This window comes from Panthera leo, chromosome B2 (assembly GCF_018350215.1).
Source record: "Panthera leo isolate Ple1 chromosome B2, P.leo_Ple1_pat1.1, whole genome shotgun sequence".
NCBI lineage: Eukaryota > Metazoa > Chordata > Mammalia > Carnivora > Felidae > Panthera > Panthera leo.
The window spans coordinates 39,973,040-39,998,972 of record NC_056683.1 but is presented as its reverse complement, the minus strand read 5'-3'; the positions used below and the strand labels follow the sequence as shown (position 1 = coordinate 39,998,972).

Genomic DNA, 25,933 nt, shown 5'->3' with positions numbered 1-25,933 from the left:
CCCAGGCACCCCTTATTTTGATCTTGAGTCAAGCAAGCCAACTATTAAAAACAGAAACATTTTTTAGACAACCGGAAAAATTTGAATATGAACTCAAATGAAATAATGAAATCACTGTTCATTTGTTAAGAATGATATGGACATGGTAATTATGTTTTAAAAAAAGTTTGGGGTGCCTGGGTGGCTCAGTTGGTTAAGCATCCAACTTTGGCTTGGGTCATGATCTTGCGGTGAGTTCAAGTCCCACATCAGGCTTTATGCTGACAGTTTGAAGCCTGCTTCAGATTCTGTCTCCCTTTCTTTCTGCCCCTTCCCTGCTTGCGCTCTGTTTCTTTCTGTCTAAAATAAATAAAATACAAAAAACAAAAATAAAAACAAATAAATTTAAAAAGTCTATCAGGGCACCTGGGTGGCTCAGTTGGTTAAGCATCTGACTTCAGGTCATTATCTCATAGCTCGTGGGTTTGAGACTCCCGTCGGGCTCTGTGCTGACAGCTTGGAGCCTGGGGCCTGCTTCGGATTCTGTGTCTTCCTCTCTCTCTGCCCCTCCCCGCTCACGCTCCCTTTCTCAAAAATAAACATTAAAAAAAAAATTTTTTTAAATAAAAGTCTACCAACCCACACAAAAAAACTAATTTTTGACAAAGGTATAAATGTAATTAATTCAATGAAAGAAAGTAGCTTTTCAACAAAAGGTGCTGGGTCAATTGGACATTTATAGGCGAAATAATGAACTCAAACTTCATATCTTAAAAAAAAAAATATGAAGGGTTTGAGTTCATTCTTTAAAGATGTAAAAAATATTATTTTTATCATTTAATACTTTAATATTTTAGTACTTAAATATAAATACAAGTTTATAAATATATAAATATAAATATTCATAAAATTATATTTAAATTTAAATATTTATGCATATATTTTATATTAACATTTATAATTTGTTTAAATATTAACATTTTAATATTATTTAAATATAAATTTACAAATGAATATAATATATAAAATAAATACACATCTTTAAAAAATATAAATATTTAATATTATTTTATATTATTTAAATATTTTAATTTTTTTTTTTTTTTTTTTTTTTTTAATAATCTCTGCACCCAACATGGAACTCAAACCCACAACCTCAAGATCAAGAGGTACATGGTTCACCGACTGAACCAGTCAGGTGGCCCTAAACCTCACATCTTAGATAAAAATATACTCAAAATAGATCAAGAACTAAAATGTAAAACATAAATCTATAAACACGTTACAAAAAAATAGAGAAAGATTTTTGGGAGCTAGGGCTTTGGTGAATAGATTTTAGACCTGAAAAACTCAATATGCCTAAAACCTAAAACCTTTTTATACAAAAAACTAAAAATGCCCATAAAGGAAAACACTGATAAATTGGTCTTCAAAATTAAAAACTCTGTGCTTTGCTGAAGAGCCTGTGGAGAGGACACAAAGGCAAGCTGTGGAGTGGCAAAGTGTTTGCAAACCACACATCTGACAAAGTTCTTGTATCTAGAATGAGGAAATCTCAAAACAAAGAAACAATCCAATGAGATAGTTCAAATTCAACAGGCAAAAGACTCAAATGGATTCCACCAGCTAGGAGGCGCCTGGGTGGCTCAGCCGGTTAAGCGGCCGACTTTGGCTCAGGTCATGATCTCACGGTTTGTGGGTTCAAGCCCCACATTGGGCTCTGGGCTGACAGCTCAGAGCCTGGAGCCTGTTTCAGATTCTGTGTCTCCCTCTCTCTCTGACCCTCCCCCACTTGCACTCTGTCTCTGTCTCAAAAATAAATAAACATTAAAAAAAAATTAAAAAACAAAAAACAAAAAAGATTCCACCAGCTAGGAAATAAGCACATCTAGCCATTAGAAAAATACAAATTAAGGTCACAGTGAGATATTACTACACACCTATCAGAAGGGCTAAAGTAACTAAAAAGTGTAACACCAAATATTGGTGAGGATGTGGAAATTGGATCACTCATACACTGCTAGGAGGAATGCAGAACAGCACAGCTACTCTGGGAAAGAGTTTCAGTTCTTAACGTTAAGTGTGCCGTTACCACAGGGCCCAGCAATTGCATTCTTGGATGTTTATTGCATTCTTGGATGTTTATTGCAGAGAAACAAAACTTATGTTTACCTAAAAACCTATACACAAATGTGCTTAGCTGCTTTATTCATAATAGGCCCAAACTGGACACAGGTCTCAATGTTCCTCAAAGTGTGAATGGTTAAACAGACTGTGGTATATCCACACCAGGAAGTATGACTCAGCAATAAAACCAAAGGAACTACTGAAACACACAACCTCGGATGGCTATCTTACATGCTGAGTGAAATTAAAAGGCTATTAACTTTATGATTCCATTTATATTAACAATCTTTTTTTTCCCCAGTAAACTCTATGCCGAACGTGGGGCTTGAACTCACAACCCCTGAGATCAAGAATTGCATGCTCTGACTGAGCCAGCCAGGTGCCCCCATTTATATATTAATAATCTTTATATAAAATTATAAAGATGAACAGAAGAGTAGCCACCAGGGGCTTGGGATGGGGGAGAGGTGGATGCGGTTATGGAGAAGCAGCAAAATGGGAGAGTAGTGGTATTGACAGAAATGTTCTGCATCTTGATTGTGGTGATTGTTAACGTGAATCCACACATAACCAAACTGCACAGAACGCGCGCGTGCGCGCGCGCGCGCGCGCGCACACACACACACACACACACACACACACACACACACACAGGACAAGATGAAATCCGAATAAGCTCTGTGGGTTGTACCAATGCCAATCTCCTGGGTTTGATTCCGCACTTGTTATACAAGATGCTACCGCTGGGGGGAACTGGGCAAAGGGTACATGGAACCTCCCTGAACATTTTTGTTTGTTTGCTTGTTTTTGAGACAGAGACAGGGGAGGGAGGCAGAGAGAGAGGGAGACAGAGGATCTGAAGTGGGCTTTGAGCTGACAGCAGAGGCCAATGCAGGGCTTAAACTCACAAACTGGGAGATCATGACCTGAGCCCAAGTCGGATGCTTAACCAACTGAGCCATGCAGGTGCCCCTGAACATTTTTGTTTTTGCCAACACGCTGTGAATCTCTAATTTTAAAAATAGAAAGAAAAAAGGTCCATCAGAGTGAGATTCATGATGACCTAAATGACATAGGTCTTGGGTTTGCTTTAAAAAAAAAAACCTCCAGGAAGAAAAAATAAAGGAAAAACAAGTGGGAGAGATCGATGAAACAGAACTGAAAAGATGTCAGTAAGTGTTGATGCTGGGTGAAGGATATTCAGGGAAAGCATATATACTTTCCTCATTCTGTATTTGAAAATTCCCAAAATAGAAGTTTTATATAGTTCCCAGGGGTACTTAGTTCAACAGAAGGACTAAACCTTATCTGTCTACAGTCTTACTCATTGCTGGAACTTCTGAATACAGATTAAGTTCAGAGTATATCATTCTATTTCATTTGCAAAGTTTTTATTAGGACCTTTTATTTATGACCTTTAGAGCTCATAAATCACATTCTTAATCTGGCTCTGCTTACTACTTTTTCCCTCCAAGAAGTCTCCCAAAGTTATAAAAAATAGAAATTTATAAATACACATTGAGAATTATGCACAGTTTTTACACAATAATAGTCGGGTCAATGTTTCCAGCTGTCTAATCATCTCCCAGGACCTCTCATCCGAAACAGAATGACGGACTCCGAAATCTCTACAGCAGAAATGGCAGCTCTGGCCCCAACCCACCATCCACCCTCAGCATCACGGCACTGGGCAGGCACTGGGCAGGTGTTGGTTTTGGACAGTCATGGCAAAACAGGAACTGCAGAAATGCTAGTTGGGATGGCGGCGCTGTGAGGGCAGCAAGCCGGGAAGGTTTCAGCCCTGTACCTGCCACAGCTCATACCTGGGACTGTACTTAAACTCCACAGCCCAAGAATCGCCAAGAGCCGAACCACAGACTCAGCATAGGCCCAGTTTGACTGCGGCCAACTGGAAGAGTTCCAGGCCATTACAAACCTGAAAAAACGCTTCCTTGGTCCAGAGGTGGGGAACCCAAATGTCTACTTAGTCTGTCGTCTTCAGTCACTAACAAGCAGCTCTTTCCTTCCAGGCAAAGGGATGGAGTGCCTGGGGCTACAGTGAGGCCAGAGGGACATGGTAGCTGCTGTCAAGTTCAAGTTTTCAAATTCACCAAGAGCATGGAAAACGGAGAGATTACTCTGGAAGAGGAGCATAAGGAAAGTTCAATATGGACCTTAGGTCACTAACCCAGGGAACGCCTTGGTCATCCTGTGTTAACTTCCAGGTGTCACTGGCATTTTTCTTCTTTGGACTTGATTTTTAAATCTCTTCCTTTGGAGACCAGCCAAAGGGTATCAGCTTGCCCAGCATCTTCCTTAACATTTTTTTTTGGTTTGTAGGGTACATCAAGGATAAAGTCTTCTCTCCCCAGGAGGAAAAGAGGTTGGACAGATTCAGACCTGCTTTTGGAAGAACACCCTGGCTTGGCCTGCAGGCTCCTCTGAGCCCACCTCCACCATAAGGTGGGGCCACAGCCTTCTGAACACGCCAGCCTTCCAGCAGACCGGCCAGGCCCATCCTTCAAGATCTCACCCTCCCCCGACCCCTGCCATCAAATCCCTTTCCTATTGTTTACAATGGGTGATTCTTCTACAAGTCACAGTATAATATAGCCACTGATTTAGGCTCTTGTCAGAGAAAACTTCTTTTCCCGAGATGGGGCAGGGCTTGGTAGTTCCCAAGCATGCATCCCCCAGAGGGACAATAAGTGACAAATCTCTCAGGAGAGAGTGCTGCCCAGCTTTATGGGAGCGTTCACGTGCCGGTGAGAGTCAGTGCTGCCCTTATTCTCCTCTGCCTTTAACATGCCTGCACATGCCTCCTGACTCCTGCCAGCCCCAGATCAAGACTGTGATGAGCAGGCCTCCTGTTTCCAACAGGCTGAGGGAGGACAAAGTCACCTTCCATCAGCTCGCAGGGCACTTGGAGCCCAGGTGAGGAGAGAAGATTGAGGTTCTGGGGCAATAAATTGGTGCCACAAGTTATCTGTGAGTCAGTAAGAGGGGTCCAGGTATCCTGAACTACAAACAAGGCAAGCGGTCTTTCTGGCAGTAAGCACAGCAGGCAAAGAACCCTTTCCTGCCACCTTCCCTGGCCTTCCAGGTTTCAAAGGAATCAAGTCCTGTGATAATAACTGAAGTCACTGGCTGTTCCTGCGCCCCACAGTACGGCCAGGTTGATTAGGAGAAGCTGATCATTACCGTCCCGTCTTCCTCCACCCAAATATCCAGTGAAAGTAGGTAATCTTAATATTGAGTTTGCTATTAAAATCATGCCCAGTCACGTCCGGCTGCCTGGGCTTGACCTCGTGGAGGCCACCCTCTCTTCTTCCTTGAGTGGCTTTAACGGCCCCGAGAGAGTGGTGTCCGCGTCTCTGTACAAGGCAGGCTTCCTTCTCGGCTCACGAGAGGGACCTAGAAAGAAGAAGAATCCATGGAGCCTGCCCGGTGGGGGACCCACCTGCGTCTTCTAAGGGGGACGGCTCCAGGGCTGTGAAGGCTTGTCCCCCAGCTGCAGGATGCTCAACCTCTTTGCAATAAGAGGTACATTGGGGGAGGGGGGATGAGTGAGGTGAGGAAAAGGGAAAAGATTTCCTCTCGCCAGAGGAGCTTTCCCCACGTTTCAGACCTGCTGGGGAGCCTCTCTTTCCTGCCAAGGAGGAGAGAAGGCCACCTTGGTTGGCCAGACAAGCCTCTCTGCACCCCAGCCTCCAACTCACTTCTTCCTGCGAATCTTGGGTTTCTTCACAGGTCGCAGATAAGGGTTATCGATGATGTTCTCCTCCCCATTCCGGCTTCCCGACAAGGAGGGGTTCTGCTGCAGGACAGAGGTGTTCTCCTTCTCGGCTCCAGAATCATCCTTTGAGCAAAAGCCGAAATAAAGCAAAATACCAATGGCATAAGGAAAGAGATCATGCCCATCGTAAGAACTACTATTAGCATCCCTTTCGTCAAGCAATTAGAAGCCCAGGGACCACTTTCTTGCTAATGCACCTATCCCTGCCCCAGATGAGATGAGGCCCAGGCAGGGGCCGGCTATCAGAGGAAGACGAGACCAACCACCTGGACACAGGGGAGCACAGAACACAAAACTCTGAGCCTCTCGAGAAGACAGGGACATGAGTTAGAATAGAGTCTTGGCAGGGAGTCAGGGGCTAACAGTTAGATGTTCAAGGAGGAAACCCAGTCTGTGGGGAGATAAAGACAAAGATAAGTGACCCCTGATGCTTTGCAGGACACAGGGCCAGAACAAATCATGTGCATAGGGAATCGCCCGGACCAAACGGAATGAAAATCATGATCAATTTCCTCCATATTCTCAAATGTCTGGTACCTGCAACAGGTACCAATGATCATATTGCAGCAGAGGCCAGAAACTTCTTGAGCCCTGAGGGTTCCGGCCCAGGCAAAGCAGGGCATATGCAGGAACCAACACGGGAAGAGCAACGATAATCCCCATCAGTGACCTGTGGGTCAGGTCTTTCGCTGTTTGCTTTTTGAGGAAAGCGATCTGGGAGAAAAGTTTATAGGTTTACATGTATCCAACGTGATCCCAATTAAAACATTTTATTTGTAATGTGTGTAGACATAGAAAAAATAGGTTGAAACATTTGAAACTGGTTCTAGGAATATGGATGATTGCTTCTCTTTTTCCTTATTTATACGCTCTTCTATTTTCCAAGTTCTTTAAAATGAGCACAGGCTGTAGGGGAAGGGGGAGAAAAATCACACAACCATACCGAGGGCATGACCTAGAACTCAGGCCTGAGAGACTGTAAGTGACCAGAAGAAGTTGGTGGGGCTGCGCCCCCTGGTGACAGGCCAAGGGTTCTGCCGCTGAGGTTCCTGTCAGGTAATGGAGGCAAAAAGAGGGCCTGACCTCAACCAGGAAATTCTGTTGTCAGGAGACAGCAGGGTAGAGGACGCTGCGATTGGATAAAAGGAACAGCAGGCTTTCCCACAAGGGGCAGGAGGCCTAGGACAGGGACTCCTGTCCAGGTTTAGTGAGCCTGAAGAAAATGGCTCACTTCTAGGTTCGGCTGCTCACCCCTCACTGTCCCGCCAATTCTGTTCTCCCCGAAGACCCAGTTCCAATCAGGGTCCCTGGGCTTTCCCTCTCCAACACCTGGTCTGGTGGGACCACAAGGTGACCTAGAGCCACTGTGGACCTTCTGGAGGCTCTCTTGAAAGCGAGTGCTCCAAGGTCAACCTAGCTCATGCTGGACACAAGGTCTGACCATGACCAGACCTGCCTGGGATGTTTGGCTCCCAATCTTTCTGAAGTTCTGAACGGCTTGATTTACTTCGCTACTGTCTTCTCTTTACTGCAACTGCTCTATCCTCAAAGTTGCTGAAAGTTCACTTCAACGCTGCCTTAAAGTGTTTCCTGAGATAATATGGATGGAAGGGGAGAGTCACGGGCGTGGAAAAGCCAGCCCTGGGGACCTCTGCTGGAGGCCACTAGGCCCTCTCCACGCGGCTCACTTGTCTCACAAGGCCAGGATGTGGGTCCCGAGTCATGGGACAACAGCTTCTCTTCTCCCAAGCAGAGCTGGAAATGCCACTTTCTTGCCTCCTTCAGGGACAGGCAGCCTTGAGATAGGGAGGGACAGGAGTAGATAAAAGTAAAGTACCAAACTGACTGAAATTCGCTTAAAAAAGGTAGGAGCGGAAGAGTCCCTCAGGAGCCTGCGGAGGCCAGAGCACGTGAGCTCCGGTGAGCCCCACACGTCCTGGGGGTGACCGAGGCGCCTCTCGCCTTCCAACGCCGTGTCCACGCCAGCAACTGCCACGTGGGCCTCTCTGCCCTCGCTGCTCTCCTGACCCCCAGGCTGGCGTAGCCACCTGCTCCCTCGACATCTCCACCCGGTGTCAAGGACGCACCTCAAACTTCTGTGCCAGAAACTGAACTCCGGCCCTTCCCCTATGCCCGGTCCTCCCACAGTCCTCCATGGCGACTCCATCCTTCTAGTTGTTCAAGCCAAAACTCCAGTCATCCTTGCTTTTCTCAGACCCCCCGCACATCCAATCTGTTAGGATAACTTGTTGGCCTTACCTTCAAAGTACAGGCTGACTACCACCACCCTCTCTACTGCAGCTGCCCTGCTGGACCCACACTCTTTCTCTAAGACCACTGCAGCAGCGTCCTAACTGACCTCCCCATAGTCAGCGATCCCTAGGGAAGTCAGACATGTCCCTCGCCTGTTGCACACCCTCCCACCACTCCCGTCTCACCCAATTAAAGACCAGCTCTTAAAGCTGCCTGCGGGGTCCTACCTGGTCTGACCTCTGCCTCTCTCCCTCTGCCTCCCTCAGCCGCGGCCACAGCCACACTCACCTCTGTGTTGTTCCTTAGGGCCTTTGCACTGGCTGCTCCCTTTCCAGAACACTCTTCCCCAGATATTTACAGGGCTCACTTGCTCACTTCCTTCAAGTCTCCTGTCAGATGTGTCCTCAGTGATGTCCACCCTGATCACGCTATTTAAAGCTGAAACTTCCATCTTTCACCCTGGATCTTTCCCTACTTGGTCCCCTTGCGCCAACAATAGCAGCTTCATCTTTAATATACAGTAAATGATTTATTTATATATTACGTTTATTGTTGTCGCCCCACTGCCGACCCACGGGCTTCCAAAAGGCAGATGTTTTGTTTGCTCTGTTGGCTGAGGTCCCCCAAGCACCCACAACAGTATCGGGCACACACCCGCACTAAGCAAATACTTGTTGAGTAAATGAATGGCACATTGTTCGTAAAAGAGCAAAAGTTGAGACGCTGGTATCTGGCGTCGGCAGAAGGCCGCTAGTTCAAACGTACAAGAAAAGAAAATTCTCTTATACACTAATTTAAAATGAACAGTCCCTTTATGTTCAAGCAGATGGGAAAAACCAGAACCAGGTTAAAGGAAGCAACTCCCTGGCAACAGTCTTTGAAGGAAGTGCCGCCCTTGACACGTAAAAGAATAACTTACAATACTAGCTATTTAATGCACTGTAACAATGTCTGCAAACGCTATTGACGGAAAACATAGATGTGTATAGGGAGCTGGTTAAATTCGATGGTTACATCCATTCAATGGAATATGTGAAGCCATAAAGAAACAGCCTGCTGTACACAGATGGAATGATCACCGAGATACAGCGATAAGGGCAAACAGGAAGGGAAAACCGTTCATGGTTTGCTATTTGTGTTGATAACAATGAGGAGACTATGTCTCTAGAAGGATACACAAGGCTGGTGACACTGGCAGCTTTGTAGGAGAGAGGGTGGATGAACAGGGAACACGGATGGCATAAAGAAATTTTTACCAAACATTTTTTTCTACATCGTGAATTTTCAAACATAGGATTATGGGCGCCAGTTCAACAAAGTAACACTGACAAGTCCAATCGATTGTGTATAAACTGTTGCTAGAATCCTCTCCTTGGGGTCTTCTTATTCACGTATTTACTTTTAACAGAAGAGCAAGTGTTTGTACAGCCTAAAACAGTGGGGGCGGGGTAGGTGGTGAGGGAAGCAGCGAGTGCCGTGAGCTGAGCTGCTGGACACCTGACGTTCATTGCTGAGTTAGGTGTTCCTATTCCTGCTTGAACTTGTGAGGAAACAGACTCACGTTAGGTAAGGCAACCAAAGTCACAGTCTCTGGAAAGCAGTGCGGTCTGGATTTGAAGGCAGGCCAGTCTTTGCTGTCTGACTTGACCTCTCGGCCACCCTGCAGTCCACGGGCAGCTCCCAGCATTCTTTCAGCCCCGGTCCACTCACTGCCATGACCTCGTCTATGTCATGACCTGGGGGGTCAGATAACACATCTGCGGGCCCTTTTAACTGCTTTGTACTTACAAAAGGATGGTGATGTCTGCTTAGAAGATTCCTCCTTCTCCTAGGGTGAACCTCATTTGAGTCCATGACCCCATCACCATATCTCAGACCAAATTAACTGAGTCCAAGACAGAAGTGTAGAATATCAAGTTCCTCTGCTTTATGTAAAGCCATGGGCTTCCAGCCCTAATTCTGAAAGGAATAATCCAACATTAAAGAAACGTGTGTCCAAGCAAGGAGGCCCATCGGCACATCACAGAGAGAGCATAGGCACCTTTCCCCTGCATTCTGGAGCTGCTGGCTGCCACAGGCCTCACGGAATCTTAGAGAGCACGGGGAATGCCTGGTCCAACGACAACCGCCAAGGCATCCTTTGCTCCGAAGCCAGGGCCAGTCTTAAAGGATGGATGTGACTATGGTAGGCTGACCACAGGGTCCCGCAGGCCTTAAAGGCATTTGAGCTCCTAGCCCTTCTTTGGCTCTACTTGGCTCTTTCTCGCAAACATGCAGGAACACGAGTGGGGTCTCAGCCTCTTATGTGCAGAGCACAGCACACGGCTAACCAGATGAGAACACCCACAAGCTCGGAGGACCACATTTCACCTGCCTTGGTCTCTGTGCCCACGCACTCTCATCTCCTCCCCTGGAAACGAAATGCCCGTAACCAGGCCAACCCTGCCACCGCGCCTCGTCCCCTAGGTCCCTTACCCTCTCACCTACCAAAGGACATCACTCCAAAATGTTTCCTTCTTTCCTGCATCCACTTTTCCTCTCTACCAGATCATTCCCATCAGCGTACTGACATGCTGTTGTTTCTTTAATCTTAAAGAAACAAACAAAAATAAATATACCTCTCTCGACTCCTTAATGTTTCCCCTTTGGCCACCACTCCATTCTTCTCCTTCCCTTTACAGCAAAATTCCTTGAAACGCTTGTCTATATGAGTGCTGTCCAGTGGAACTTTCTGCAATGACATAAACGTTCCCATCTGCACTGCCCTGTATGCTAGCCATTAGCCAGAGGAGACTATTTGAAAAGTGGCCAATGTGACTAAAAAACTGAATTTTTAGTTTTATATCACTGACATTAAGTTTCTTTGTTTACTTATTTATTTAGATTTTATTTTTAAGTAATCTCTATACCCAACATGGGGCTCGAACTCACAACTCTGAGATCAAGAGTCACACACTCCACAGACTGATCCAGCCGGGCGCCTTGAATTTCAGTGTAAATAGACGCGTGGCTACTGTAACGGACGGCACAGTCTATACTTACAGAGTCCAATTTTTCTTGTCCTTTTCCACCTCACCCACACCCAAGGCGCTCTCATGGTTTTAAACACGATCTACACGCTGATGACCCCAAATTCCCATCTCTAGCCTTAACAGCTCCCCACACGGCAATCCCTATATCCATCTTGCCACCCGACATCACCGCCTGGCTGTCTAACAAGCATCTCAAAGCTCCCCTGTTTAACCAGAACCCATGCCTTTTCCCCATCCCTGTCCCACCCAGGTCTTCCCGATCTTGGCTGAAGGCAACTCCGTCTTTCCTGTTGTTCAGGCAAAATACCTTGCATTTCTCTTTGGCTCTCTTTCTCACACATCTCACACCCAAACCATCGCTTGGCTCTGCCCTGAACATAGTCTAGAATCTGACCAAATCATCTATCTGACCACGTCTCCTTATCTTCACTTCTACTACCACCTTTCCGTTTACTGCGGAGCCTCCTCACTGGTCTCTCTGCTTCTGCCCTTACCGTCCACAGTCTATTCTCAACATAGCAACCCGACTGACCCTGTTAACAAACCTACACCAGACACCGACCCTCCTCCGCTCAGCATTCCCAATGGCTCCCACCTTACTGAGCAAAAGCCTAGTGTTTACGACAGCCTTTAAGGCATGCCCCCCCCCACCCCCCGGAGCTCCCCTTTGTTCATGCCACCCTGATGGCATTGCTATCCTTCAACACAACAGCTCCCACCTCAGGACCTCTGCATATCCTGTGCCTTCTACAAGGAGTACTCTACTCCCTGATCTGTACAAGCCTTGTTCCCTTCAGGTCTTCACTCTGATGTCACCTTCTCAGGTGACCTTCCCTCACACTGTACTACTTCCTATCTCCTAATTTATAATTTTTCCTTAGCTACATGAGGGCAGGAAATGCTGTCTATTTTGTCTCCTGCTACTTCCCCAGCACCCGGAACTGTGCCTGGCTGGCAGACACTTGTTCAATATTTGGTGAATGAATGAATGAATGAATGAATGAATGAATGAATCCCCAGGACATGGACTTGTCTCTCAAGCAAGAGATCATCAGGAGCCTGATCTCAGGCTTCCGGGGTGACAGGCTGAGGGCAGCACGGGAGACTTTTGGGGGTACCGTGAAGTGGGTAGAAGGCAGGACCCACCGTGCTGATGTGCAGAGGGAGGTTCTCGGTGTCTGTCTGCTCATCCTGCTCCGAGGAATCCGTCTCTTCCATCTGTTGCATCTCCAGCTCCGAAGGAAGGAGGGCTGTCAGGTAGGGGATGGTGAAAGGCCTGGCAGCGATCACTGGGAAATCGGAAGAGGGGCACAATTCCAGTCACGGCGCCCTCGCAGTGGGCTGAGAGCCTGACAATCCCACCAACAGCATCGAGTAACAGTAACGGCTAATGCGCTCCAAACACTCAGCGCGGGCCATGCCGTGTCCTACATGTTATCTTTAATCCTCGCCTCCACCCTATTGAGTACAATTGCCAGCCCCGTTTCACAGATGAGGAACCTGAGGCACGGAAAAGCGACCTCCTCGAGCACACAGAGAGGGGCAGAGCGACATCTCAACTCGGGCAATATGACCTCGGAGCCCACTTTTACCAAGTAGAACCAGACTCAGACAGAAATGGGCTGCATCTGAGCAAAGCACCAGCTTAGTGATCTTATACCCCAGGTCAGTTAGCCCCGCTAAGCCTCATATCTGGGCAGGGATATCGATCTCTTCACCGTAAAGGACTCAAGTCCAAATACTGGACTTGAGAACTCTCTGCATGTAAGTATATCCACTGAGCTAACAGTAAGCGAGCATTCCAGTTCTTCCAAAAAGCATTGATGAAAAGAAATTTTTAATAAAAAAGAAAAAAAAGAAAAGAAACCACCTATGTGTACTTCTATGGCAGAATGTGATTAGCAGAAGACACTCTAAGATTATTTTGGCTACGGCTCAGATGTGAGGTCCTGTGGTCCAAAAGAGCTAGGTTGAATTCTATCTACCAGCTGTGTGACTTGGGGCAGATGACCTCATTTCTTTTCTCTATAGGCCTCGGCTTCCTACAATGGTGGGGACAACAGTTCTGAACTCATAGGTTGGCTCACGAGAGGATTTAATGAGACAATATAAGAGAGATGACTGGCGCAGCATCTGGCCCTTATGAACTGTTAGCGGCTAGTACTCGAGGGCCAGGCAGGCAGCGAGCACTCAATAGGGCTCAATAGGACTTAACCGAACCAGTCGCCCAAACCAGTCTCTCTGTTCACCTCTGAGAAAAGCGAAGCCTGTGGAGATGAAGTAACGTGGGCACACGGTGTCGTGACCGTGCGGAGATGAGAACTGCAGGGACATGAAGGGCAAAGACTGGGGGAGGTTCTGTAAGTGCCCCACTCCCGATGCCAATGTCCCTTCTACTACAAGGGCTGTTGCTTCTACTGTATGAGTCTCTCTGATACCTGGGGCTCAGAGTCATCCTCGAGGTAGCTTAAACTCAACCTCAAGCAGCTGATCCCAACAGAGGCTGTAACATTTTGCTTTTATCAGTTAGGGACAGGCCCTGAAGACCTGGGAGAAGGAACCAGAAGTGCAAAGAACAAGGGGCACCTAAGACAAAGCCAGAGCCTTCATTTCTTCCTACCATGCCAAGAGAAAAGGAAGATGGTGTGATTATTTCAAGTGACAAGACAGGGTCCACAGAGGGGAGAGACTCTCACATGGAAACGTGCTGACGTCGTCTTTGAAGAGACTCTGGGTCTCGCCTGTCTTTGCCATAAAACGGGTGAGTGCCCGCTCCACGTCTCGTCTCTGGGACGCAGCCTTCTCCCGTAGGACCTGGTAGTCTGACACGGGCTCGCGGTACGTCTATAAAGAGAACAGCAAAGACACTAGATTAGTATCGATGGACCATCCTTGCTGCTGCTATGTCCTTCCACCCTTACAATGACCCAATGATGTCAATGAGAGCCGAGACCCCTCACCAGGGGCAGTGGAGGGGCAGAACGAAAATGATGAAACTATCGCTAATTTATTTTGAAGTTTAAAAATTAGAAACATATGCTGACTTCGGCTCAGGTCATGATCTCGCGGTCCGTGAGTTCGAGCCCCGCGTCGGGCTCTGTGCTGACAGCTCGGAGCCTGGAGCCTGTTTCGGATTCTGTGTCTCCCTCTCTCTGACCCTCCCCTGTTCATGCTCTGTCTCTCTCTGTCTCAAAAATAAATAAAACGTTAAAAAAAAATTTTTTTTTTTTTTAAAAATTAGAAACATATGAACATTTACTATAGTGATTGCCCCTGGACCTTCACTTAGCTGCTGTGACATAAGGCATAGGAGACGTCATCCTGAAGGAAGGGTAATCCCCCCAGGGAAGCCCTGACAGGGAGCACCCAGCCCCACAGGTGGAAGGTGACATCCTACAGGATGTGAGTGGCTGCTTCAGTATCCCCTTGTTTTCTTAAAGCAAACCTCACACAATGGATACGCTGTCCCAAAAGAGTCCCTCCAAGAAACACTGAGGATATTAATGTAAGTGTAAATGAACAAGAAAATGGTGGGCTGACACTCCTCCCGCTCCTAATTACGAGCTCTTTGGCAATCACATTACACAGTGAAAAATGACCGAGATCCCATCAGAATAAGTTAGCCAAAACATTTTAAATTGTAACGGAAAAGCTGACATTTTAATAATGACCAAAAAAGCACCTACTTTTCGTGCTATGGAGAGAGGATTTTTAAAAGAGGCGTTGTAGGGGCGCCTGGGTGGCTCAGTCGGTTAAGCGTCCAACTTCGGCTCAGGTCATGATCTCACAGTTCGTGAGTTCGAGCCCTGCATCGGGCTCTGTGCTGACAGCTCAGAGCCTGGAGCTTGCTTCGGATTCTGTGTCCCCCTCTCTCTTTGCCCCTCCCCGACTCATGCTCTGTCTCTGTCTCTCAAAAATGAATAAACGTTAAAAAAATATAAAATAAAATAAAATAAAATAAAATAAAATAAAATAAAATAAAATAAAAGAGGTGTTGGAACCACCTGGCAGTATCTCCGAAAGCTGAACACGTGTATCCCTGATGACCCAGCCCTCCCGCTCCCTCCTGAGTATACATTCAATGGAATGCAACTATATGTGCACTAAAAGATGTGCAATAGGTTGAACCATTATGTATAAAATTGCAAGTATCTGACATTGCTGATTTACAAAAATTGCAGTTTCCCATGGTTTAACCGAATGCTAGAATGTTGACAGCAGTGCCATTTGTATAAGCTACAACCTGGATTACCTCAAGTACCGAAAGATTATGTATATGTTGAATACATTTCAACTACACTCAGCACTTGGAGGGGAAGCTCACAAACATAATGTTGAGTGAAAGAAGCCACATACATAGTTTATACAAAGCACAAAAACAGACAAAAGAATTTATGGTGGTAAAAATCAGATTACCTTTGAGGGCTAAACACTGAAGGGGAATGGAGCCTTTTGGAATGATGGTTTATGGTTTTCTTTTTTTTTTACGATTTTATTTATTTATTTATTTATTTATTTATTTATTTATTTATTTATTTATTACGATTTTATTTTTAAGCAATCTCTGCACCTAATATGGGGCTTGAACTTATAGTGCTAAAATCCAGGGGCGCCTGGGTGGTTCAGTCAGTTAAGTGTCCGACTTCGGCTCAGGTCATGATCTCACGGTTCATTATTTCGAGCCCTGCATCAGGCTCTGTGCTGACAGCTCGGAGCCTGGAACCTGCTTCAGATTCTGTGTCTTCCTTTCCCTCTGCCCTTCCTCCCGCCCCACTTGTGTTCTGTCTCTCTGTCTCTCAAAAATGAATAAACATTTAAAAAAAAAAAAAAAAGGTCACCTGCTCCACTGACTGAGCCAGTCAGCTGGCCTCTATGGTGTTTTTGGTGGTTTTATTTATTTGTTTTTTTTTTGAGCTCTGGGTACTAGTTCAACATGTGTGTGCACTTTGTAAAACTTCACCAAACTGTATATTTATTATTTGTGCTTTTCTGTATGTTTGTGATACTTCAGTAAAAGTTTACTTAAAAAAAAAAGGTATTGGAATCATTCCCACTGTTGTCAATGTTAATTCAAGTGCAATGTTAATTCAAGTTAATTCACCTATATGTGCAGTTCCCCATCCACACTTAAACACAGAAACAAGTAAAAAAAAAAATTTGAGTGGATTGTGAACATACTTGTTAAACACATTAAAATGCACGATCCCACAATTATTTAAGTGTTTATTTATTTGGAGAGAGACAGAGAGAGAGAGAGAGAGAGAGAGAGAGAGAATTCCAAGCAGGCTCTGCGCTGTCAGCATAGAGCTCGATGTGGGGCTCAGACCCACAAGCTACGAGATCATGATCTGAGCCCAAATCAAGAGTCAGATGCTTAACCGACTGAGAGCCCCCCACAGGAGCCTCAAGATCTTACAATTATTTTTAAGATGACTGTTTGACATTCAAGAAGCTGGACATTTAATAGGAAGCTTTAAAAGAGATTCTTGAAATAATTTGTAGATGAGAATGAAAAAAATTAGTTTTATGATTTTTTTTTCAAATGACTTAGATTTAATCATCAGAAACAAACTAAGTGGAAAGTTTACAACAGGGAAGAATTACATGTCAGCGCCTTTTGCAAACCGAGCTGGGACAGAAAGGGGCTGGGGCTGCCTCTCAGCCTTCCAAAGGCATCCACAGTGTCCCTGGCAGTTTGGCTCAGGGAAGAGGGAGCCTCTGCTGGCTCTATGCACTGAGGAATTTTATGATTTCTTAAGGGCAGCTGACGATGCTGCATATCTTTGTAATGTGCCCTTTTCAACCATGAGAGCTATAAAAGTACCAAAACAAACTAATTTTAGAATCAGACCTCCAGGTGGGCCTGGGTGGCTCAGTTGGCTGAGTGTCTGACTTCGGCTCAGGTCATGATCTTATGGTTCATGAGCTCGAGCTGCACATCGGACTCGCTGCTGTCAGCGCAGATCCTGCTTCAGATCCTCTGTCACCCACCCCTCCCCTCAAAAATAAATAAATATTAAAAAAAAAAAAAGAATCAGACTTCCAACTTCTGGTCCACCAAGTATTAAAGATTTCAAAAAATAAAAAGCAGAGGCAATCCCATGGTTGTCCTTATAAAAGAGGTAATACATTTCCTGAACCTTTAATATGGGTGAGATAATCTTTTAGTGTATATTATTTTGGTATAGTGTTACATTATAATATTTGTGTAATAAGCAAATACTGGAATATGTACTTAATATTTTTACTGACTGAGATATATTATAAAAGAGTGAGGGACTGCTGTAGGTTGAACGGTATTCTCCCCTAAAAAGAGATTTGTTGAAGTTCTAACCCCAGTACCTCAGAATATGATCTTATTTGGAAATAGGGTCATTGCAAGATGTAATCAGTTAATGTGAGGTCATACTGGAGTACAATGGTACTAATCCAAGGTGACTGGTGCCCTTATAAGAAAATGGCCATGTGAGGAGAGATCCAAAGAGAATGCCACGTGAAGACAGTTGGAATGATGTATCTCAAGTCAAGGAACGCCACAGACTGCCCACAAACCACCCAAAGGTAGGCAGAGGCAAGGAAGGATTCTCCTACAAGGCGAGCCTGCTGACACCTTGATTTTGAACTTTTAGCCTCTCGAACCATAAGACAATGTATTTCTGTTGTCCTAGGCCACCTAGTTTGTGGCACTTTGTTACAGCAGGGAGCCCTAGGACACTAATACAGAGACTTCCGGTCAAGGACAATGGCTGTGTTGCAATGGTGGGTGGCCGTCTATTCCTGAGGTGTGGAGAAATGTTCTGGAGAACTTGCCCCAACAGCCTGCATGATGGCCACATTTGCATTAGTGCATGGTGTAGAGGGGAGGACAGAAGTATGTGAAGACCCCTGAGCACACCACACCTTCCCAAGGGGAGGTGAAACTGCTAGTATGGCAAATGAAAACACATTCGAACGCTGGAGAACATAATTCTCCTTTGCCAAATTGTCTGTCAATGAGGAAGGACATTCTGAGCTCTGAACTACCCTTTGCCAACAAACTTTTGGACTCCAGTCTGACAGTCAGGAGGAACTGACTACTTTTGCATCCGCATTGGCCCCTGCCAATAGGGGGGCCAAATCACTCACCGGAGTTTTGATGTAGGTGTGAGGGTCAGGGAACTCGGGAAAATGGCTGGGGATGTGCGGCGGGTGGGGTCGGTTCTGCCCCGCAGTGAGGGCCTTGGGGGTCACTGGTTGATTGGTCACTGGAGCTGCAACAGAGTCACAAGCGGTTACTCCTCCGCCCCAGGCCGCGAGTCTCTACCCCGTCCCTCCTTTGCTCAAAGTAAATGCTGGACCTCGATGTTCTCCTTGTAGAGCAGGCACTTTGTATTTCTATCTATAAAAGTCCTTTCATGCCTTGAGGACCTGAGAAGGTCACCCCCACATACAGCCATCTGCCATCATGCCTCATAGGCAGGTGAGTGGGTGGCTGTGACAAGCACTATATAAGGAAGCACGTTGAGGAACTAAGGAAGTTGGGTGGGCTAGGAACAGTCTTTTCACAGAACCCAGATAACAAAGACAGACACTGGGTCAGGGTATGTCAGTGTCTGCTAATGGAAGCAAGAGGGGATTGAAAATGGCCCTTTCTAAAAGGGTGCCAGCATGAAAAGAGTGCTGAAAAAAATCTAGTATATTCTCCCTAAGGTCCTACAAGCCCAAACTAGTTACTCCCAAGTCAGTTTATGGCACTCAGTTTAGTGAAGACAGAGGTCTTCAAACTTTTTGCATGAGGAATAGAGAGTAAATATCTTAAGCTTTGCAAGCCATATAGTCTGTGACTGCTTAACTCTGCCATGATAGCATGAAAGCCACCATGGATGATACGTAAACATGGCCGTGTTCCAATAAAACTTTATTTACATAAACAGGCAGTGGCCCACATTAGGCCTACAGGCCATCGTTTTCTTGATTTAGGGAAGAATGAGAACTTTTGCATTTTTCAAACGGCCCTCTTCTGGAGCTAAAGCACAAGAACCACAGCAACACCTCCAAGATGGTTTACTTTTCTGGTGACTGAATTTTGCACCCTAATCCTGTTAATCTAAATAGAGATCATATTGCAGGCAGCCCCAGATAATGGAAGGGAGCGAGCCTGTAACAAGCAAGTAGCTACCAACCGATCCCCGTCCTATTCAATGAATTCATTCCACGACTATTAATTGAGCACTTGCTGAGTACCTCAGTTCACAGGCACTTACGGGCAGTGATGACCATCCTCTGAGACCGTTTTGCATAGGCAGGGAGAGTGTCCACGTTGAAACCTAAGACACAGGAAAGCTAAAATCACTGCCCAGACCACTGGCTATTGACCATGGAAGGGGAAGTCATACGGCAGTGGAAAAGGTTCAAGTCCCAGCTTGAGAGCTTTGCGGCCACTCGAAAGCAGCTCCAGCAGAATCCCCCAACAGGGAAGAAGGGGATCTGTGAAATGGGTTCAGAGGAACCCTCTTTTGAGGGAGCCCTCTCTCAAGCTAAGAGCAAACCAGGAGACTCACGAGGGAACTCAAGAACACTCGGCAGACGTGGCTGACTCCTGGGGACTCTTCTTTCTCTCCTAACTCCAACTCAGTTGCACTGAAGAATTGGAAACTGGAGGTGTACTCACCCATCTCGACCAGCGTGACCACAATATCTGACAGTGTGGGCTGGGTCCGGGCTGTGTGCTCACAGTAGGACTTGGCGCTCCTCCCAATTTCTGAAATGTCTAGGAAAGGATCAAAGGCATAAAATCTTACTTTCAGTTCCCAAGAAATTAAGTACAAAATTATCATAAGAGCCAGCAGTTCCACTCCTGGGTATACACCCAAGTGAACTGAAAACAGATACTTGTGCACCAATGTTCACTGCAGTATTTGCAATGGCCAAAAGGTGGAAACAGCCCGTTACTCATCAGCTGATGAATGGTTAAGCAAAATGGGGTCCATGCATACAATGGAATATTATTCAGCCTTCAAAAGGAATGAAATTCTGATACATGCTACATGGACAAACCTTGAAATTGTTATGCGAAGTGAAATAAGTCAGACACAGAAAGTCAAATATTTTAAGACTCTACTAATATGAGGTCCCTAGAAAAAAGAAAATCCACAGAGATGAAAAGCGGATTCGAGGTTACCAGGCGCTTAAGGGAGGGAGGAATGTGGAGTCAAAGCTATGGATACAGTGTTCTGTTTAGATGATGAAAAGGTTCTAGAAATGGATAGTACTGACAGTTGTACAGTTGTACATGTATTTACAGCTGTGAATGTATTTAATGCCACTGAATTGTTCATTTAAAAATGGTTATGGGAGTGCTTGGGTGGCTCAGTTGGTTACGCCTCTGACTTTGCCTCAGGTCATGTCTCGAGGTTCATGAGTTCAAGCCCCGTGCCCGGCTCTGCGCTGACAGCTTGGAGCCTGGAGTCAGTTTCAGATTCTGTGTCTCCCTCTCTCTCTTCCTCTCCCCCATCCATGCTCTGTCTCTCTGTCTCTCTGTCTCTCTCTCAAATAAATAAACTTAAAAAAAAAAAAAGAGTTAGTGGAACATTTGGCTGGCTTAGTTGGTAGAGTATGCGACTCTTGATCTCAGGGTTAAGTTCAAGCCCCACGTTGGGATTAGAGATTATTTAAAAATAAAATCTTAACGGGCAGCTGGGTGGCTCAGTCTGTTTAGGCATCTCACTTTGGCTCAGGTCATGATCTCGCGGTTTGAGCCCCGTGTTGGGCTCTGTGCTGACAGCTTGGAGTCTGGAGTCTGGAGTCTGCTTCAGATTCTGTGTCTCCCTCTCTGTCCCTCCCCTGCTTGCACTGTCTCTCTCTCCCTCTCAAAAATAAAGAAGCGCTAAAAAAAAAAAAAAAAAAAAGAACTAAAAGTTAAATAAAATCAAATCTTAAAATAAAAAAAAACAAACAGAATTACACCAAAGTCCTTCAGGGAAAAGGGGAGGTATGAAGGTGGGCTCCATAAATGGGCTCTGGAGGTGGGTGGGTAATTCCATCAAAGCTCTTGAAATTGTGCTGCACTTCACCTACAGAAAAGCCCTTTTCCAGGGATGGGTCCACAGATCTCACTCTGCCTGATGCAGATACTAACACGAATCCTAAAACTTTGTATCCAGAGCTCTTTTATCTTTATTTTTTTTAATTTAAATTCAAGTTAGTTAACATCTAGAGTAGTAGTGGTTTCAGGAGTAGAACTCAGTGATTCATCTCTTACCTATGACACCCAGTGCTCATCCCACCAAGTGTCCTCCTTAATGCCCATTCCCCATTTAGCCCATCCCCCCACTTACCTCCCCTCCAGCAACCCTCAGTTTGGAGTCTCTTAACTTATTTTTTATCTTTTATCTTATTCCTTTCCTTCCTCTATATTCATCTGTTGTGTTTCTTAAATTCCACATATGGGTGAAATCATATGATATTTATCTTTCTCTGACTGACTTACTTCACTTAGCATAATACCCTCTAGTTCCCTCCATGTCCAGAGCTCTTGCCAACATGGAGGTGCCCAAGTCTCAGCAAGACCCCGGCATAAGCCATCTATCCTTGGTATTCCTTGGAATGAAGTGGCAGACTTTTATGCTCTTTTCAGACCTTTTAGTTTCAATATTCACATTTTTCCAACACAGCTACTTCAGCTTCATCCCTCTCAGTGGCAACCATTTCTTCTGAGAGGAAAAAAAGGCCTCTTGCCCAGTGGTATTAGAAAGAACAACCTCGGGGCGCCTGGGTGGCTTGGTCGGTTAAGCGTCCGACTTCGGCTCAGGTCATGATCTCACGGTCCGTGGGTTCGAGCCCCGCGTCGGGCTCTGTGCTGACAGCTCAGAGCCTGGAGCCTGTTTCAGATTCTGTGTCTCCCTCTCTCTCTGCCCCTCCCCTGTTCATGCTCTGTCTTTCTCTGTCTCAAAAATAAAACGTTAAAAAAAAAATTAAAAAAAATTATAAAAAAAAAAAAAGAAAAAGAAAGAACGACCTCAACCATGATGACCTTTAAAGTCTGAATTCCAAGATCTTTTCAAGAACTGAATTCTCAGGGTGCCTGGGTGGCTCAGTCAGTTGAGCGTCCGACTTTGGCTCAGGTCATGATCTCGTGGTTCGTGAGTTTGAGCCCCGTGTCAGGCTCTGTGCTGATGGCTCAGAGCCTGGAGCCTGCTTTGGATTCTGTGTCTTCCTCTCTCTCTCTTTGCCCCTCTCCCACTCACGCTCTCTCGCTCTCAAAATTAAACACACATTAAAAAAAAAGAAAAAAAAAAAAAAGAACTGAATTCTTCTCTGTTGGGAACTACTAGTCCATTCCTTTAGGACAAAAGTTCTCAACATGTGGTCTGGGAATCCCCAGGCAGCCCTAAAATCCTTTCCAAAGTCCACAGGCCAAAACTATGTTTATAACAAAGTGAAGACATTCTTTGACTTTTTTACTCTCGTTTCTCATGTAGTTTTCCAGAGGCTATATGGCCTATGATGATGATATCATGGGTCTGAGGGATAATGGAATGTGGGCCTGCATATGTATACGTTCGAAATTTTCTCAATTTTACTTTCTAATGTGGCAAAAATCTCTCTACATAAAGCCCATGTAGACAAAACTCCTCAGGTCCTCGATATTTAAGAGTCTAATGAGGTCGTAAGACCAAAACATTTGGTATTTAAAAGTTCCAAACATCAGCTGCAGAGAGCCACCTCACCCCAGACCACGTCCTTCCTGGGGCAGCCCACACCGAGTGCCTGATCAAGATCTGAGTACAAAGGCAGGGCCTTTTCAGCCTGATGTGGCCTACTCTGATGGGGGACAATTGCTCCAGAGCTCCCCAGTGAGGTGACCAATTCTTTATTTGGCCTGAATTGCGGTTAACTTCTCCCCCTGCCTAAACTTTTCTCTCACATTTGTAAGTGTTGATCTCCCAAAAGACACCTTAAATACCCTCATCTCTCATTCCATCCTACCTCATCCCTCCCACCCGAAATAAAACCCAAGCAGGGAAATACATGGCATAAGCAGAAAAGGCTATGTGAGACCATTCCAGGCTCCTAAACCTCAACATGTTTCCTTTATTTATTTATTTACTTATTTTAATGTTTTTACTTATTTTTGAGAGAGAGAGAGACAGAATGTAAGCAGGGGAGGGGCAGAGTTAGAGGGAGACACAGAATCTGAAGCAGGCTCCAGGCTCCAAGTTGACAGAACAGAGCCCAACGCGAGGCTCAAACCCATGAACCGTGAGATCATGACCTCAGCCGAAGTCAGAAGCTTAACTGACTGAGCGACCCAGGTGCCCCAACATGTTTCCTTCTAAAAGTGTTTTTTTCCAGAGGTGTCTGGGTGGCTCAGTTGGTTAATCATCTGGCCCTTGATGTCGGCTCAGGTCATGGTCCTACGTGTGTGGGATTGAGCCCTGCGTCAGGCTCTCCACTGACAACATGGAGCCTGCTTGGGAGGCTGCCTCTTTCTCTCTGCCCCTACCCCCCCTCTCAAATATAAATAAAAAATAAAGGTGTTTTTCCATTCTATAAAACTTCTTTACCGTCCCTCTTTGAATCACATACTATAGCATTTGATTATGCAGTGTGTAGCATCTATTTCATGGGAATTAATCATAGCTCTGCAACAAAACAATAACTTCTTTGAGCACAGCGAACAGACAGCAGTAACAGCACCTACAAATCATCACGAGCTTACAATATTCCTAACATCATATGTTTTACATATGCATCTCATTTATACTCACAACTCCTTGAGATACAAATTATTATCCTATTTGACAAATAAGGACATTGAAGTTTAGGAGGTTTAGCGACTTGCTCAGGCTATGAAGGGGCAGAGCAACAACTTACACCCATGTCCATCTGATTCTAAAGCCTGTAAGTCACTTTACTGTGTTCTTCTTATTCCTAAACCCTCTCTTACACCATCACATTGCAGGACACAGAACAAGATGTCTGGTTGACTTGAAGAGGGCCGATTGTTTCCTGGTACTTACAGCTCTGCAACATCTCTGTCAATGTTTCCACAGATGCTTTCTCGGCACTCTCAAACCCTGCCTCTGTCAACAAGGAGCTCACGACCACCTGAAGGGTTCGCCTCCGGGCCAGATGGTAGTTATCAGCAGGATTAGTGGACTGTTTACTTCCTGATCTCTGCAAATCAGTACCATTAAAATCAATCAATCAATAAATTTCACCTACAGGACAAGGATGCAATGAAGTAGTTCACATATCATCAATGGTAAGCAAAAGTTCTCTTGCTAAATATTTATTTATCAGTGCTTAATGAAAGGTGGTAACTTCTGGCGTTTAGACTTACAAATCTCAGCCAGCTGAGTAATCAAGTACCAAGGGGCTACCCTAAACTTAAAATTCCAATAACACAAAATATCCATTTTTACTATTTTAGCAGATTATCAGAATATATAGCTGAAAAAAAAACGCATGATGGGATTGAATTCATGTCTATCTCTTAGAAGAAAATGCTCTATTGTTCCTCCCATCACCACACCATTTCACTAACAAGAAACATTAAAACAGCACCAGACGACGCTGAGGAGTGGAAGGCAAGCGACAACAGCACAGAAAAGTAGAAAAGCTAAATATTTTGAAACGGGAATCCCTCCCAAGTTTGGCTGGCCAATAAGAAGGCGAAACTGGCGTCTTCGAGCCAATCAGGAGGTGTTCCGGGTCCCCAACCCCCAACAGGAAGGGAGCCAATCAGTACACAGGTCGGCGAACTCAGGAGGCCGCCGCCAAGTCCCAAGGAGGGGGGCATGTACGGCCTGAAAGACCCTCCTCCACTTGGAGCTCAGAGTGGGGCTGGATTTCTAGCTATGAGGTTGTTGCCCACACTAGGGGGGAATTACAGAATGCCCAGACTCTCTCGGCTTCGGCCCCGCGCCTCCCGCGCTTACCGTTCCGGAGCCACCGGCCCCGGCAGTGGCCGCCGTGTCGGCCATCTTGCTCTGGCGTAATGTGCGCGAGCGCAGGGCAGGATGGGACTTGTAGTCGCAGAGCGGGGAGGGCGTGGAGCGCGTGGAGAGCGGGGAGGGCGGGGAGAGCGGGGCGTGGCGGCGTGCACCCCTCTGGGCTTCCCTAAGCCTAGGCCCGTGGGGTGTGTGTATCTGAGGCCCCCAGCTCACGTGACCTTCTGCGAGTGGTGGGTTCTTGCCTACCCAGTGAGCCTCGGATTTGGCCAAGAAGATGCGTCCTCGGTCTCACACCTGTTTCTGGTGAAATCGTTTCTCATAAAGAGCACATTCCTGGAACGCTCCAAACTTGGCTGATTGTTAGCAACACCTAGCTGGATCCCATTCGGTCCCACTGACTCACTCCCTGGGGAAGGGGCCTGGAAATCGGCATTGTGAAGCTCTCCAGGTGATTAAATTTGGGGAAACCCTATTTTGTGCTGACGGCCCCGCAGCCCGCCAGTGGCCCACTTGGAACTAGAGCCTTCCGATCAGATAGCCCGGGTCTTCCTCTGCATCCCGCTGCCTTCTCCCCCTCAATCCGCAGGTATTTGCGGGGCAAGCCGGGAGGCGCAGGCGGCAGGCATCTGTCCGGTGCCTGCCTCTTTCCCCAGAGCGGTGCGTCCACGCGGTGCTCGTGGTTTTCTGTGTTGTACTCGCTCATCAGCCACGTCTGGGTGGGGGTTCTCCGTGTAGGGACGGGGGACCGCACCGCGCCTCATTTTGCTCCGTCAGCGAGTACCTGGGAGGGCGCAGACGCTGGGTTTGAA

The 25,933-nt window shown here is 46.0% G+C and overlaps 1 protein-coding gene across 6 annotated transcripts; it reads right to left on the bottom strand.

The window, feature by feature from the left end:
* Positions 1 to 3,472: 3,472 nt before the first annotated feature.
* Positions 3,473 to 25,571, bottom strand: TAF8 (TATA-box binding protein associated factor 8). 6 transcript variants are annotated; one of them, XM_042938739.1, is made up of 9 exons: positions 25,110 to 25,569; positions 24,189 to 24,345; positions 19,838 to 19,936; positions 19,431 to 19,493; positions 18,313 to 18,437; positions 13,884 to 14,031; positions 12,334 to 12,476; positions 5,826 to 5,965; positions 3,473 to 5,520 (listed from the first exon to the last, which is right to left on the bottom strand). In XM_042938739.1, exons 1-9 carry the CDS (start codon positions 25,152 to 25,154, stop codon positions 5,508 to 5,510), a joined length of 933 nt encoding a protein of 310 aa, XP_042794673.1. In that variant the 5' UTR covers positions 25,155 to 25,569; the 3' UTR covers positions 3,473 to 5,507. The 6 variants fall into 6 exon arrangements, 5 of the variants coding, with proteins under 5 accessions (XP_042794673.1, XP_042794674.1, XP_042794680.1 ...); XR_006202606.1 differs by lacking the exon at positions 3,473 to 5,520 and adding an exon at positions 9,944 to 10,744 and having other exon boundaries at positions 5,887 to 5,965; positions 25,110 to 25,571; XM_042938745.1 differs by lacking the exons at positions 3,473 to 5,520; positions 5,826 to 5,965 and adding exons at positions 7,705 to 10,114; positions 10,643 to 10,744 and having other exon boundaries at positions 25,110 to 25,571.
* Between the last annotated feature and the right edge of the window lie 362 nt (positions 25,572 to 25,933).